The sequence below is a fragment of the Lagopus muta genome, chromosome 13 (genome assembly GCF_023343835.1).
Source record: "Lagopus muta isolate bLagMut1 chromosome 13, bLagMut1 primary, whole genome shotgun sequence".
Lineage (NCBI taxonomy): Eukaryota > Metazoa > Chordata > Aves > Galliformes > Phasianidae > Lagopus > Lagopus muta.
This window is the reverse complement of record NC_064445.1, coordinates 12802326-12818373: the sequence shown is the minus strand read 5'-3', so window position 1 is coordinate 12818373 and position 16048 is coordinate 12802326. Positions and strand designations below refer to the sequence as shown.

The 16048-nt window shown below is 42.4% G+C and overlaps 1 protein-coding gene across 7 annotated transcripts in view; it reads right to left on the bottom strand.

The window, feature by feature from the left end:
- The window catches only part of AMOT (angiomotin), a 61106-nt gene that overhangs the window by 11947 nt on the left and 33111 nt on the right, over nt 1-16048 (bottom strand). For all 7 annotated transcript variants that reach the window (XM_048960084.1, XM_048960087.1, XM_048960086.1 and 4 more), the window contains 3 exons: nt 14524-14668; nt 12979-13071; nt 9492-9637 (listed from right to left, as the gene is read on the bottom strand). In XM_048960084.1, the coding sequence (XP_048816041.1) occupies nt 9492-9637; nt 12979-13071; nt 14524-14668 (384 nt within the window). The remainder of the gene's footprint in view (nt 1-9491; nt 9638-12978; nt 13072-14523; nt 14669-16048) is intronic.

Genomic DNA, 16048 nt, shown 5'->3' with positions numbered 1-16048 from the left:
AGTGTAATAAATCAAAACGAACCAAAAATAAAAGCAGAGGAGAGAGAATCAGTCTGAGTCTTTATCAGCAGCCCCCCACACCTCGCATCCCAGAAAAGACAAGAAATCTTTTCCCCCATCACCCAGAATTGGAAATCATGTGGAGGCTCCTGGGAAATGCAGCACATCCCAGTGCATCTTCCTCTTGGAGAGTCAGAACTCATGAGAAACCAGGAAACACAGCTCCACAGTGCACTGTGCCTCTGCACACAACAGCCTGCCGTGGGATGTCATGATCTGGAATACCAGGACACCTACAAGTTGGGAACAGCTTTTTCAGTGTAACATTGAAAGCTACTGGTGGTATCCTATTTCAGCTGTTCAACACTAGAATGATGAACAAGATGAAAGCACGTATAGAGGCAGCCTGGCTTATGCTGGCAGTCCTGTCATTCACCTGCCATCTTGGCCTGCTGTGAGCTGAGGGGGCCTGTTCCATCCCTGCCACTGCTCTGCAAACAACTGCTATCCTACCTCACCACAACAACGAAAATTTCAGTGCTGAAACCCCAGGAACCATCTTAGCAAGGTCAGTTCAGGGGTCACACAGAACAGAAATGAACCAAAATGTGAATAAAATATGAATAAAAAGCCAGAACCAACCCCAGGCCTAACTCTGCTCCAACAGGCAGAATACTGCACACTTAGGGACATAGTTTTCTGCTAAGGAAATTATTATGATAATTGCAATTAGCCGACCTTCCACAGCAAACCCAGGGCACTGCTTTTTTAGCTGTGAATGTCATAAAGTCTGAAATACAAAGTAGTAGGAAGAAGGCAACTTTTCCCAACAGCCACAACCAAAGCCTAGCGTAGCAGCACAGCACAAAACACAGATTCTCTTACGCAGCTTCAAAGGCTGCTCTACAGCCTCATGGAAGAAAAGTCCATTGAGAAATATTAAAGAACATTACTTTGAGCTCAGGAAGTCCTTCTTGGAATTGGAAAGTATTCTGGGAAAGTACCATTTGTTGGTCCTATTTATGCGTTCCCTAGGAATCTGCTGGAAGTTATGGTGCAAACAGGATACCAGGCTTGTGGGGCTTTGATCAGAATGAAATGAGTTGTTCTCACATTGTGCCTTCCCTCCGGAAAGGTCTTATCACGTGTTTCTTCAAAATCTTCCCTTTTCATACTCCTGTTCCTTGAGGCAACCCAGAGACTGCGGAGAGAGAAGTCTCCAAACACTATTAATCCCAGACATGGTATCCCTTTCTTCTCTTCCTAAAGTCAGCAGGCACGTAACCTCACAGCATGAATGCTGCTGCCCTAGAGGATTTTCCCCAAACAGCTATTTTATAATAAAAGTTACAGTAATAAGTGAGTAATCCAGCCAAAGGCCTTCCCACCAGTGCATGTACAGTAGAAAGGTATTTTTATGCTTTGATTGCTCAAGATTTCAAACTCGTTTGGGAGGGGAGGGACAAAGACATTTTAAAACAACCAAACAGTCAACTGCTGCTCTGCAGAAAATCAATGAAAATGTTACATTTAATGGATCTTTTTATTCCAGGTCTTAGCTGGTTTACGACTCCAATAAGTACAGCAGTGTTACAGTCTGATTAACAGTAGCTCCAAATAGTTATGTAACTAGGCAGAAATGACAACCCATGAGTCTGCAGCAGAACCAGGACATGGCGAGTGCCTTGGCATTACATGGGAGCCTGCTTACCTGCACAAGAGTAAGAAATGACTCAATCAGCAGAAAAATACTGTGCATCAAGCAGAACAATAAGTGAAAACATGATCTCCCACTCTTCTGCGCACAGAATTAAGGGCAAGGGGGAAGGACAGATCTTTGGTTTCTCACTATCTACTGCCAAGTGCTTAAAACTCTGTTCAGTCTTCTAACACAGCGTAAGCACACTTTGCAAAAGGTAGCCGACAATACCATTTTCCTAGTTTCATAATTAATGAACCTGAGAACATATATAGGTGGATTAGCTTTTTGGCAAGCATTCAAAGAATAGCAAGCACCCAGCCAAAAAAGAATTAGGACACAGAAATTCCGCTGAAACGTTCACTTCATAAGTGCTCCCATCAGCCGAACCTGCAGGTGAAACGTTGCAACACAAGCTGTTGCCCAACTTAATTGCACTGCCTGCACATGCCTAACTCATGCACCAGACCTAAAGTACAGGCACAGCTTGTTTCGTGGCTTTTCATATAGCCTTTTTATTCCCCCTCACAAAATGCACTTCAACTTCCTGCATCAACAGAAATTGTGAACATGAGAAAACTTAGGGCTTTTGCGTATTCTTTTTTGAACACAGAATTAACTCTGATTTTATGTGTCCTCTTGATGTAAAGAGGACCAGAAATAATTCTTCCAAGCACAGAGGGATTTCATTACCATAAACTGACAGTATGATCGTGTTTTCCTAAGACAGGAATTGGAAACAGAATTTCCTATCGCCAGTGTGCTGCAGACATAAGAGAGATGGGAGGAAGGAGAAAAGCCAACACGCTGAGGCTTGTTCCTGGTCAGCTGCCAAGGATTCCCCACCCTCACTCACACAGCAGAGAACCCAAACTGGCTGCTCTGTGCCAAGGGCCACGGTAACATCTACCACAGGGGAGATGGCATCAAAGGACGCTGGAATTCTTTCTTCTGCAACAGACCTTGCAGTGAACACGTGCTCTAGATAAGAATTCATTCCTGAAGCTTTACAAGGATGCAGTCACACCCTTCCATCTATAATTTTAAACAAATTTGACAAGATAGTAATTTTCCTTTTGATGGTACCACATTTAACTTCGAAGCAAGCTCATGCACACATAATGTATTGTAACTATTTTGCCTTGAAGGGTGCTGTGAAAACACAGAGCATTTTATTTATAATAATATCTTTATTATAGCATCTCTGGAAGACCGTACGATCTCAAATAACCTCGGTGCATGTCTGGAAGCAAAGCAGTGCACTTTGGCGTGACTACGCTCCTTCACAATGTTTCCTACAGCATATGGCACAAGTCTATTAGTGCAGATAAGTTCTCGTGGTCAGTCTGTGACTATGTTAGAAAACATCTTAGTGAGGTATCAGAAGCCAAGCTTTATCAACAAGATGTTCTAATTAAATCATTTAGAACAAGAGCAGTCACTCTCCAGTTCACATCGACCGTGATGTTCACAAGACTGAGGATGAGAAAAATAAAGAAGGCAAGGAAAGCGATGCTGCAGAAGTCTATAGCTTTGGTTTTGATGCAGGGGATCAAAACCACGATGCAGGGAATACGCCTAGAAAGACTCCCTGGTATCCTGATCAAGCATTTCTGTTTTCATTTCATTTCTCCTCTTCCTCGCCAAGATTGCTCTCTGCAGTTGAGAGGCAGCTAGGAGAAGCAGGATACACCTGGGATTCAAAGGCTTTGTTGCTCTGAGTCTGGCTGACCTGAACAGCAAACTGTCTCCAAGTTAGTCAGAAAGATTTACAGTCTGAAAATGTCTGCACACCAGTAGCCCTGAACTGTGGGGCTTCCAGCAATGGAAAATGAATCAACCACTATAAACATTCAGGAATGAAATGATTAAACAAATGCATTCACTAAACCTAGAAAACTGAAACTTGTCATAAGAATTTTTCTGCTGAAGAAAAGATTTCTTAAGATGATGTAATGCTTGGCAGAAGATAACGTGAAGGTTTCTCTGCTACAGAGAGCATTTGCATGGTCTAAAAACAAGGGTCAAGGACAAGGTGCTCCTATCAGAATTGGACAAATATTACTCTGTCCAGCCGAAAAGGGATTAACATTCTAGAAGTCCAACCAACCCTGTCCTCCTTCACTGAAGGTAGACTTCTCAGTAAAGTCTTCAGCAAAACACGCTACTGCTGTTAGGGATCCTGGTCCTTGCAGAAGAAAAGGCTCTGAAGAAGGCATGGAGGTTTCATGCACACAGCGCACAGAGCAGGGGTATGCAAGGATATGCAGGGATGAGCAATTTTCACTGCAAGTCGCTGGATGCAAGGGACGCAGAGGCTGTAACGTCCTCCAGACTGGAGCTGCCTCTGCAGGACAAATGTGCTCCTGGGCAAAGCAGGTGAGGGGGAAGAAAAGAACTTCTTTTGCAGAGAGATTCACCACTTCCAGATGCGTTACTGAGCACAGAGTTTTTTTGAGGAAGAAGAGAAGACTTCCTGTATAGCTAGCAATGATTCAGAAAGCCTCCCAGGCACTCTGACAAACCCTTCTTCTTCATCTTGGACAGCTCTGATTTCACCAAATTGGTAACACTTGCCAGCATCTGCTCATCTCCCACCCACTACTTCTGATGTCTTCAAAGTCCTTTGTTTAATATATTCAGGGTGTTTTCAATACATTCTGGACTTATTCTAAAGCTGAATCCATTCATATGCAGCTGAAAATGTGTTTCCCCACAAGAATTTGACTGCTATGGCAGAAATGTAGTACAGAAAAAGGACAACAAGCATGTTTAAACCACCTCTCCCTCCTGCAGTTGGAATATATTCCTCTAGGATGCCTTTGAACCCTCAGTGTTTGAATTTAGGCCCAATAAGGCGCCACTGGCTTCAGCAAGAATGCATGCTGAAGCAATTTAGTAACACTATCCTCTTACTGGGGAGCAATGTTTGTTGCATGGGAATGTCATAATGTTGTCTCTCCATTCATTTGTGTTAAAAGAAGTTAGAACTTTCACAGCCACCTCTGGAAAATTACTAACAGGCAGAGTATGGGAGGTAGAGACACGGCAATAAAAAGCCAGTTCTGCGTCGTTACAAGAACAGGTCATTAGACACACACAGCAGCTACAGGGAAGAAGGGGAGTTTTCTCTCCTGACTACCCTACTCATCCACAACAAGACAACATCCAAAAAGTTGTTCCCTTTGAAAGCAACTCTGTCCTGAAAGGAGAGGTTACAAAGCCTGGAATATCTTTTTATAGACCCAGAAGTAATTAGGGAAAAAGAAAAAGAAAAAAAGACAAACCTTCAAGCACACAAACTCTCCTATGGGTTACTTCCTTACGAGCCACAGCTCTGTTCTGAAAGTATCTCAGATATAATAAATGAAGTACAATAGCTGTCATTTCAAATGGATATTTCTGTGTCCCCTCTCAAACAGAACCCCCGGTGTTATCAGACACAGTGCACAATTCCTGTTCACAACAGCTGAGTTGGAAATGAATATAGTATCTTAGCTCTGATATCTGTTTTATGTTGAACTGTGATAGCTGACAGATCTTACAGTCTCTAAATACAAGCCACTTGGAGAAAAAATATTTCACTCAAGCTTCTTCCCTCCCTCTAACCCTAATTTGCAATCATGAAAGAGAATGCCGAGTCTTTTCTATTGCAAGGAATAGGTATAAGAATAGCAAAGAATAGCTATAAATGTCTTCTTGGTTGTAGTCACTATTTTTCAAAACTGCCTCCTTAAAGCACTCATTAAAATGGTGGTTTTGTAAAGTAGTGAAGCAAGGGAGTACAGATCAAAGCACTAAAACAAAAATGAAATAATTTTGCTAAGAAAAAGTGTAAAAGTAGTAGCAGTTGAACTCCCAATATCTAGGCCAAGTACTTTGCACCAAACTCCCTGGTACAATACTACCAGCCTGGCAAGGACTCACAACACAGCAGTCCTTAGCCAGAGCCTCAGGCTGGTCAGGACAGTCCTTTCTGCCTTTGGCCCAGAGCAAAGCTGAACCACCTGCTTTGCTTGCCAAAGGCTCTCAAGGTGTATGCTAGCAGATGCTGGTTAAAGCATGGAAATATGACAATTTGACAGACATGGGCCATCTTTGACTACCCCCCAGCTACACATCTGCTGCACACTGCAGCCATTCAAATCAGAATGGAGACCGTCATGGCAACCTGTGCTCCAAAGTGAGAAATTTTAGCTGCATTAGCTGCAGATATTATCACCAGCCATCTCTGTGATACACATTTTTAAGCCAACAAGCATTTTACCTCACAGACATTCGATTTATCTCAAAAGTCTTGCATGTAATGGAAATAATCTGAAGTTCTGATAAAAAAAAAAACAACAAACACAACAGACATACTTCACTAGCAATAATTTTAATAAGCTGCTGACTTAAGCATTATTGTGCAACGTCTACTAAAGGGAAGAATGAAAACAGAGATGTGAACACGGGTTAATTACTGGGTATTTTTATGTATAGAAGAGAAGTAGTAAAGTTTAAAAATAACATATATAACATATACATACTTTGCAAGCCTGTCTAGAGGCATATTTAAGTTTGTTTTAAATACCCATGATCACTCACCCCTTTTAGCACTTGGCAAAAACAAATTCCATAATTTTAATGGCAGATTGTTCTAAACTTGACAAGTCATCTCACCATTGCTAATAGACATGGGAAATACTCTGAATTTCTATTTTTGCTTCCAAAAGCAAAGTATCTCCAAGACCATTCCTTTCTCCATTGCTTTTACCACTCCTTTATCTCTTCCTACTCTCTAATTTGAATGCTAGAAATGCAGTGTGCATAAAGCTCCCAAAGCTCCACAGGAGTAGAGAAGTACATACGTTTTATACATGGGTGGTTTTGTCAAACCCACAATTCAGGCAAAGGGTTTTAAATGGAACACGTAAGTTCCAATACCAACGCAAATTCAGTCATTGTGATACATGGCTTATAAGTCTCATTACAACAGAAATAAAATATTCTCTTCATAAAGGTTCTGCTGAATACAAGGCAGAGTAACTCTGCTCAATAGGAAGTCAAAACGGAAGGGAAAAAAAGCTGAAAACTCGCATTACAGGATGCAACTGAAATATGCACACTCCCCTCAGGCCTTGAGCCAGAGCGGCTGCCAAGCCTTAGCGTAAGAAACTCCACCCTCTTCTGCAGGACTAGTTTGGAAATTCCTGACAATTACAGGGACCAGCAACCCAGATGAGGCTGGCAGGAACAGAAGAAATAATTGACAAATTGTTTATATATCTTGGTCACTGAACACCACTGACTCAGACTGACATTCAGACTCCCTTGTGAATGGTGCCCTGAGCACAGCTTGCTTGGCTGTCCGTCGGCAAGTTACCATACAGCTCAGGGATTTCAGAAGTTCCCACAATTTAAAGCTAATGAGGCAACAAATGCTTTCTAATCCTAAGTATTTCATTAAAAAGTGATTTGGAAAATCTGCAAAAGTGAGTCTTCATCCCTTCTTTTTCCCTTATTCCCCCTCACCTCTAGGAAAAAGCACAGTTAATTCCAGCTCCCTCACTGAGACAGTTCCATATTCATCTACAACAGGAAGGGTGGCACTTCCTGTACACCCTGGGATCTGAGCAAAGGTCGGATGCAAATGACCACAAACCCTCATGCAATCTGAAGTAGGGCATTTCACTCTGTACCAGCAAAGGTGTGTTTGGGTATTTTTTAAGCTATTATGCAATTCAGTCATATTTACCTACCTATTTCCCTGTTCTTTGCATCAGCACCAAAACCACTTTTTGTAGTAAAACGATATGTCTTTTGAAAAGAAACCATACAATTATTATTGCCTCTGAAGACTGAAACCCTACATAGAAGTTTGACCTAGTCAACTGCTATGTATGCTGGCCCTGGCTGATTATAGCATCTCCACACAAGTCAGCTCCAAGCATGTGAATAGTTTGAGAGAACCCATGAAGTTGTCCTGGGTACTTCGATTCGTCATATGTGAGACTCTTAGAATCATTAAGTTGCTGAAATCCGAATAGGAGGCAAGCATATTCCACACATTGCAGGATCAATGGACAGAAGAGTTTGAAAGAGCCAAACAGAACATCTCACATGTTTTCCCTATACCTAATGCTCCCTGTCCCCAGAGACACCAAGGTGCAAGTCCGCAAGGAAATACTGCCATCCTAATGAAATCACTGCACTTGCCAGCTGTGCATGAGGCTGAATGTGGCCAGTGATATTTAAGCATTCCTCTGAATCTGCTCGTCTTTCTTCACTATCGCAATTTGTTTTGTGCAGAAGCTGGCTCCCCAGTTTGTTGATACTAAGCACTGGACTAAGCTCTGCAAGCATTCCAGCACGGGATACTTTTGAAGTGGCCCTGCCAGTGGTTTGCAGCAAATCTGAGGGCAGCCTGGGAGAAAGCAGTGCTTGTTTGGGGTGGGGAAGATGGGGTTATTTGAAATTGGGAACAAACGAAGGTGAGAGACACCCTATCAGTAAAATGGGGAGAAGAGAAACAGGATGGCATAAACCATGGTGTGTGGGCCTGGAAATACATTTAATGTGATGGAGATAGGAAAGAGAGGTGGAGAATGGCAAAGAAAGATAACTGAAGTGTGATGACTGGTAACCCAGCATCCATATCCTACATGGGCAGAGCAATTCCAGGAGAAGAGATACTGAGGGAGGGCCTCCATGAAGCTGTAGAGATTAAAATGATACTGCAAGGGGAAAAATGAAGGACAGCAGGGAAAGAAACAACAGGAGGTTTGGGGAAAAACTACTGAGGCAAATATAAAGCTTAGAGAAGAGAAGACTAAAATAAGATGAGTGCATATGTACCTGGAAGAGAATGAAAACAGGCAAGTTATGACAGGAAGATGCTCACTAAGTATTGGACCACTCCTCCTCTGTTGGCACAAATGGATCCTGAACAGAGAAGAAGAAAAACAGAAAAGGAGAGGGGTCTGAGGAATGTCTCCAAGACAGCAAGATGCAGGTGGATGTAAGTCACTCCTGAGGGTGATCATGAGTGCTGGTAGGCAGGCAGATGGCAGAACTGAAGAAAAGAACAAACCTGCAGCAGAGGAAGTCTGCCTGGTCATGAAATTTCCTCCAGGGGCTCTCTATGGAGGAAGAGTAGGAGTAGAGGAAGCAGAGGCTGGGACAAGGAAATGGAGCCTTTGAGAGGAAAGGAGTAGGCAGGACAGTTAGTATGACGCAGAAGGGCTGTGAAGTGGGAGCCATGAATGACAGGGACAAGGCTACAAAAGAAACTACTGTGAAAGCTGTCCAGCTAAGCAGCTCAACTGCATTATCCCCCCTGGGAGGAAAGGGAAAGAAAACAACCAAGGTCATGTCATGCACAGCTTATTACAAACACTAGGCACATACAGTGATCAGCACTGTGCGCCATGATAACCTGGTGTGAGTGGAACACCTGGCTAGGGGACAAACTGCATTCATTTGCTATTAATTAGAAGTCCATCCAGATCTGAATTTCTGCCAAATTCAAGAATTTGTGAGGGCTGGGATTTCAGTTCCAGCCCATTTTTATCAGTTAAAACAAAAAGAAAATGAAACGTGGCTGCTCAGATGACAGAAATTCCAAGAAAACACAGATTTGTGGCTTATCTGTGAGCAGTTCAGAGGCTTAGCTAACCAACACAAAGCTAAGCCGATATAAACAGCTTTGAAGCTAGCAGATTTCCTTATTATTTCACAACATAAACTTATTTCCAGAGTCACTTTTACTGGAATGCAGATTACCCCAGTTTCTCTCTCCCAGCCTCCTTACCTCCTCCTCCAGTTTCACCACCTTGGCCTGAGCATTGTTCAAGGCCTGGTCTCGGATCTCAATGTGTCTTCGCTGGTCTTCATTGGTGGAGCGTGCAGCTGCCAGTTCTATTTCCAGTTTCTCCTTTTCCCGCTGTGTTTCTTTGTCTACCAAAAGGAAGTGAGAGTTACCAACAGAAGGCACTCTTCTCTACTCAACTTTCAGGAGTTCTTTACTTCAGAGGTGAAGGAAAGATGGGGCAACTTGTCACAAGACACAGAACACAAATCTATTGCTTAAGGGATAAAAATTATGTGGCTTTCAAGGAAGAATTTGTAACCCTGAAAAACAAGCATGTTACCTTCAAGTAACAATATGCCACAATGCTAGCATGGAGGAATAGAAGATGTATCACTCAGTACAGTTAGGTAATTTGCTCTGATTATACAGATGGTTAGCAAAACTTGGCACCTCTTCACCTCTGAGCTTTCAACACTAGAAAACAAACTGGGTAGTTTTAATATCCCTGGCTGGGGAGGATAGATGGTAAGCTTTTGTGACTGAAGACGTTGTACTCCTGCTTGTGGACATGGTGTGAAGAAAAGGTGTTCTGCTTGGGGCAGTTGCCCACCTTCTCAAGAGAACATGCACTCACCCCACTTGGCAGTCAGCTTCACCAGAGGAACAAGCAAGGAAAACTCCTTGGTTCTCCTCTACTGCCCTTAAAAACATTTGGGCCAGGACCTACGCACCTGTATTTGTCCTGTCACTACTTAAAACACACCTGCAGTTCAACAAAGCTTTCTGCCCAGTACTGAGAGCTCATGCTTAGTGCTCTAAAGCCACTCCAAGCACAGTGGCTGGTCACAGAATCACAGGAGTTGGAAGGGACCTCTGGAGATGACTGAGTCCAACCCCCCTGCTAAAGCAGGTTCCCTGTAGAAGGTTGCACAAGAAAGCATCCAGCTGGGTTGTGAACTTGCTTTGGCAGGGGGGTTGGTCTCGATGATCTCCAGAGGTCCCTTCCAACCCCTACAATTCTGTGATTCTGAATAACTCCAGAGAATGAGACTCCAGTCTCTCTGGCAGCCTGTTCCACTGCTGTCACCCTCTAAGCATTTTCTCATGTTCACATGGAATTTCCTCTGTTCCAGTCTGTGCCCATCATGTTGTTGAGCTCCACTGAAAAAAGCCTGGCCCCATCCACTTGATACTGCCCATTAGATATTTATGTAAACAGTGCTGAGATCCCCTCTCAGCCTTCTCTCCTCCAGACTGAACAGCCCCAGATCTCTCAGCCTTTTTTTGTACAGGAGATGCTCCAGGCCCCTCTTCATCTTTGTGGCCCTCCACTGGCCTCTCTCTTGGCCATCAGGGATCACTGCTCACTCATGGCCATCCTGTTATTCACCAGGACACCCAGGTCCTTCTCTGCAGAGCTCCTTTGCAGCAGGTCAGCCCCTAACCTGTACTGATGCATGCACTTATTCCCTTTCTGCTGCACTCCAGAAAGTGCTGGACACAGTGGGAGTGCCCATGCTTTGTGTGTCAGGAACAGGTTAACTGCTTTCATTAAAAAAAACAAAACAAAACAAAAAACAACAACAACCAAAAACAACAACAACAACAAAAAAAAAACAAAACAAAAAAAAACAAAACATGCAGGATAAAATAACTTGGAACTGATGAAATTATCACACAAGAGTGTAAGGCAAAGCCACAACACAAAGCTGATGTCCTCTGCCTATGCTGTCATTCCCAGCTCATGCCAACCAGCTACAATGATAACATTAACATACTCACTGGATACATAACCACAGAATACTCCCTGCAGTGATCTACGCCCAGCACTGACAACACCAGAGAAACTACATTCCAGAAAGTAATATCCCACGACAAAGGAATGAGGACAAGGAGAGCAAGGCTTGAAAAACAGGAACTAGATTCTGGGTGTTAGGACAGACTGCATATGGAGTACACAGGCACATTTGTGCAAGCATGTGCATAACTATATTTACAGAACCACAATTACTCCCTTCCTTCTGCCAGCAGAAGAGCCAAGAGCAAAGCTTTAGCAATACAGAACAGCTAAAGATTCCCTTTTGCTAGGGAACTGATGCAGCCCACACATAGGTTACAGAAGAAACCTCTCAACCAGCAGCACCTCAGAGCTCTGCATAGCAAATTCCAACTGCGATTCAGAGCTAACCTTGGACATAAGAGACAAGGATAAAGGCTAATGCCAGTACCAGCCTATTCTGTTCAGTTCCCCATCTTTCCCATCCTAGCACTTCTCCTCCACCCAGGAAATGAGCCGCTGACAGTGTCAGCATGTTTAAAACGTATTGCAGAAGATGGGCAGAGATGAGGTAGGGTGGCATTACGCCAGAAGGTATCAATCAGTGCCGGCACTCTGTTAATCTGTAAGTGCTTGCAGCAAAGCTTTTGGAGGTTTTATTCCAGATTTTTCTTCAAATGAGTTCTGCCTCACCAACAAGTGCCTACAGTATCCCAAGAAATGCTGGGATCGATAAAACACAGCACTAAGCTTTCCACGTGCATCCAGAAGTAGAAATGGCACCTAAGGCTTCACAGCTTTGGCCTTCCCACCTCCCTGGGCAAAGCTATGAAATCCTAAAAGCCAGAGTACAATCACAGATTTCCCACTACCACCAGGAGAGCAGAACTCACACACTGACAGCTTTTTGCTTGCAATGTAAGCCACAAGGAATAAGCTGAAGACAACACAAGAGGGGGATACCAGCATCTGTCAGAGCAGAAGCAGCTCGTGTTACGTCATAGAAAATCACTATTTTGCAATATTACTTTCTATTGCATTACCTTTATATAACAATTGTGAAAAAGTAAGCATTGTCAGAAGGGTGGGGTGCAGCACGGAATGAAAGGAAAGCTGGCTCGCTGCCATCAGCCTTGAGACATTCTTGTACAAAGGAAAAGCAGCATTTCACATCTGTCATTTTGGTTTGCCCTGTGATAAATCCACTGCTGCACACAGAATTCATGACACGCAGCACAACATACTGCAGGCATTTTTAATTCCCCCTGCTTGTGCTGAGCCGTATAGTGAGCAGCAAATTAAAGAGGAGAGAGAGATGGGAGACCTTCAAGGTTCCAGTCCCGCTGTCCCTAAGTCATGCCAGGATTTTTGGCAGTCTGGGAAGGTTTAATTCCAAAGCTTTCAGGGAAGAAAATGGTTGCTCAAATTCTATTACACATTATGGAGTAAACACTACTTTTACAACGCAACCGTACACTACATTTGCTCCAAAATCTCTAGCAAACACCATCAGATAGACTGTACATACTGACAGAAAAAGAATCCTTAAATCTGTCCTCCTCTCTGCACTGCCAGTTTTGGACTGCCAGTGCCCCAGTTTCAGTCCTGGTAGGTCAGATCTGTCAGTTTCCTACATTCATCTGCTGCATGTTTATCCTTTTAAGAGTGACCAGAGCACTCCTAATGACCTATAATGACTGTATAACTCACTTTGTGCAAAGAGTTGAGAGATGGTTTTCCGATTGTCTTCAGACCCCTCAAATTCCTTCTCCGCAAGCTGCTTGTTGGCTGTCTCCATACGTTCTGCAGAATTTGTCAAGAAAAGAAATGCTAAAGAATCAAAAAACTTTCAAGCATTAAAGACTTGCAAGCTCAGGGAGTGGATCTTCTACACAGTCAAAGTGAAAAGACTATCAAAAGCTGCCACTCATTTCTTAAATGTTTCTAATTACGTCCTTCAGAAAATATTTTGAAGGAGACAAAACAGATTAAACAGAGTTAAAAAAATCCTTTAAACAATTGTAACCTAATTTATGTTCATTTTTTTCTATTTTTATAGATGTTGAGATTCCCTATAGGATTCAGTATGAAGAGCTGATACATTTCAGTCTTCTGTGTCACAAATTTCATAAAAAATGGTTTCAAAAATCTCTTCAAATAAACTCATTTTTCCCACACAAATAAATCTCCCCACGTAATTAAAAGATTCCCTTATAATCCTCCACTACATCTTAATAGTTTGAAGATTAAACCACTGTTGTCTAATTACCTGACTTCAGAGAAAAACATGAAATCCCAGGGATAGCTTAGCAGTTCTGCTGCTGTAGGCTACTAGAAATTTGTATCAGATTATGAAAATAAAAATGAAATATTTATGCAGTGTTTTATTATGAATAAAATTATTTAATGCAGGCCTTTGTGTACTGTCTCTCTCACTAGCACTGGGCAATTTATGGCCTCATATTTTGGATGCATATTTTTTAGCTTCTGAAAACATGATCTTACTCCGAGACCACAGACAGAGGAAGAAGATGACATGTAGGACAATCAGATGGCTTTCGGAAAAAAATTAAACTTCCATTTTACAAAACCAATTATACACTTTCACAGATCTAACATTGCAGTTGTTTTTCGCCTTTCAAACTAATGTTAAAAACTTTGACTCATATTAAGGTCAAATACCATTCAACACCACTCTCCACTGCCAGCCATTGTGCAGCCTCAGCCTCTTAGCAAGAACCAGACACTAACAACATCTCACTTTGGAAAAGGGATCCAAAAAACCAGATGCCTATGTTGATAAGGAATGACAAGACCTTCAGGAAGAACAGACACTGCAATTTGTATGTCAGTGCAGAGAGGTCATTGGACAGGAAATAAAGTGAACATGCCTGGTGTGGGATTAGGCAGTCAGCAAAGCATCTTCCCATTTGGATAAACTGAACAAATTGTACAAATTTTGTCTAGGATAGTAAGACAAGAGAATTCCAGGCCTGCATCTGGTTTATGGCATTTGGCTTATCACGTTTCTTCTCAATGAGAAACAGGCTAGAAATGAGACACCAGCACTCTTCTAAACCTGTCTTCTCATACTCTCAGCAAATGCTTAAAATCCCAGACTACTGAATATACCCCAGTATCCAGTCACATCCAACTGCGTCAGCAGACACGACGACTCCCATGGCAACACACTGGCTTGATGAGTAAGAACAACAGTAAAAATACAACATTGAAGAAAAGTTTTACTTCATTCACCTCTCAGATCCCTGTTGAAATCATGAAGCCTACGAATTTCTCCTTCCAGCTTGTTTCTCATGGCCTTCTCCAGGGCATCCCGCTTAGAGGATGATTTCTCCAGGTTTTTGTATGCCTCTGAAACTTGCTGAATTTCTGTTTCCAGCTGCAGTGGAAGTGAAAACAAGCACACACTATTTTATCACTTACAATTCGTTTCATTTAATCTCAGAAAGGAGATTGCCTTCTCTTGTTTTCTTTGTTGAGATAAAATGCAGCTACACATCAAACGAAATGACAGAATCTCATTTTCTGAGGGATCCTCCTTAAGAATACCAGTGGCTGGAACAAAAATCTGGACCCCGCTTCCAGTCTCTAGTTCTACTTCCCCAACACAATCAGAGCACTAATACAGTGAACTGAAGAAGTGCAAATGTCATCTACTTTTCTTTTGTATGTCCAGAACTGTTTGATATTAGTATCAGTTTGGGCAAAAAAAAAAGATATATACTAAAGAAGTAAAGAAGTAGCTAATGTGATACTGAGTTGGTTAAATAAAATAGAACAAGAAAGTCAACCTATACTAAAAAATGCTAGTAGCAGATCCTACACTGCTGATGAACTCTGCTGATCTGTAATTGTTACAGTCCAAAATTCACAATAAAACCTCCTGATGTTCTATGCTTACACTTCCACATCTTAGTTGTATTTTAAAATATTCCATCTACTTAACTTGGGGGGAGGGTGGAACAAAGGCACACATAAACGACTGTAGTAAAATAAGTTTTCTCCTTCCTTCTAGCCTTCAGTGTAAAGCTGCTTGATTTAAGCTGCAGCAAGCAGCTGATCACCCAGAGCAGGGGAACATTCACTTCTAACTCTCCTTGCCAGGCACAGCTTTGCACTGCTACAAAAGTATGGATGCACGTACTAAGAGATCAATAGGGGCATGGAAGGGAGATCATTGGTACCCTTCTTTCATTATCAGGAAGCAGTCAAACATTTCTCTAAAGCATTTCCTGGTGAGGAACCTTCCAAATAAAATACAACACAATGAACATATGTCCCTGGAAAGAGGCAACGTAGGAAATAAATCAGCGTGGGAAGCCACACTGGTCATCTGAACTCAAACAAGTGTTTTAATCAGACACACATTTTTATGGTCCTGGAGACTGCTCAGTGCAAAGAGCACAGACAGGCCCACAAAGTCCTAGGCTACAAGCAGCATTAGCCTTTTCACAGCTGCAAAGCAAAGCAAGGCTGACTGGCTGTGCAACTTTAAACTGCTGGTCATCCAGAAGTTATTTCTAAAAGGCTGCAATGAAAATATCCCTCAAGCTTATTAGTGATGGCTCTCATTGGAGCTTTTTATTACTGTTTTTAATGTACGGGAGAAGGGCTTTATCATCACCTATTCTACTTGTTCCATAAAGCCAAAGGTGGTAAATAGCTTGATCCAAAGAGACTTCTAAGTTTTCGTAGCAGTTGTGCAGTACTGAGGGAAGGCTTTTTAAGTGACTCCAGTGACAAAGTGTTAGTTTCAGCC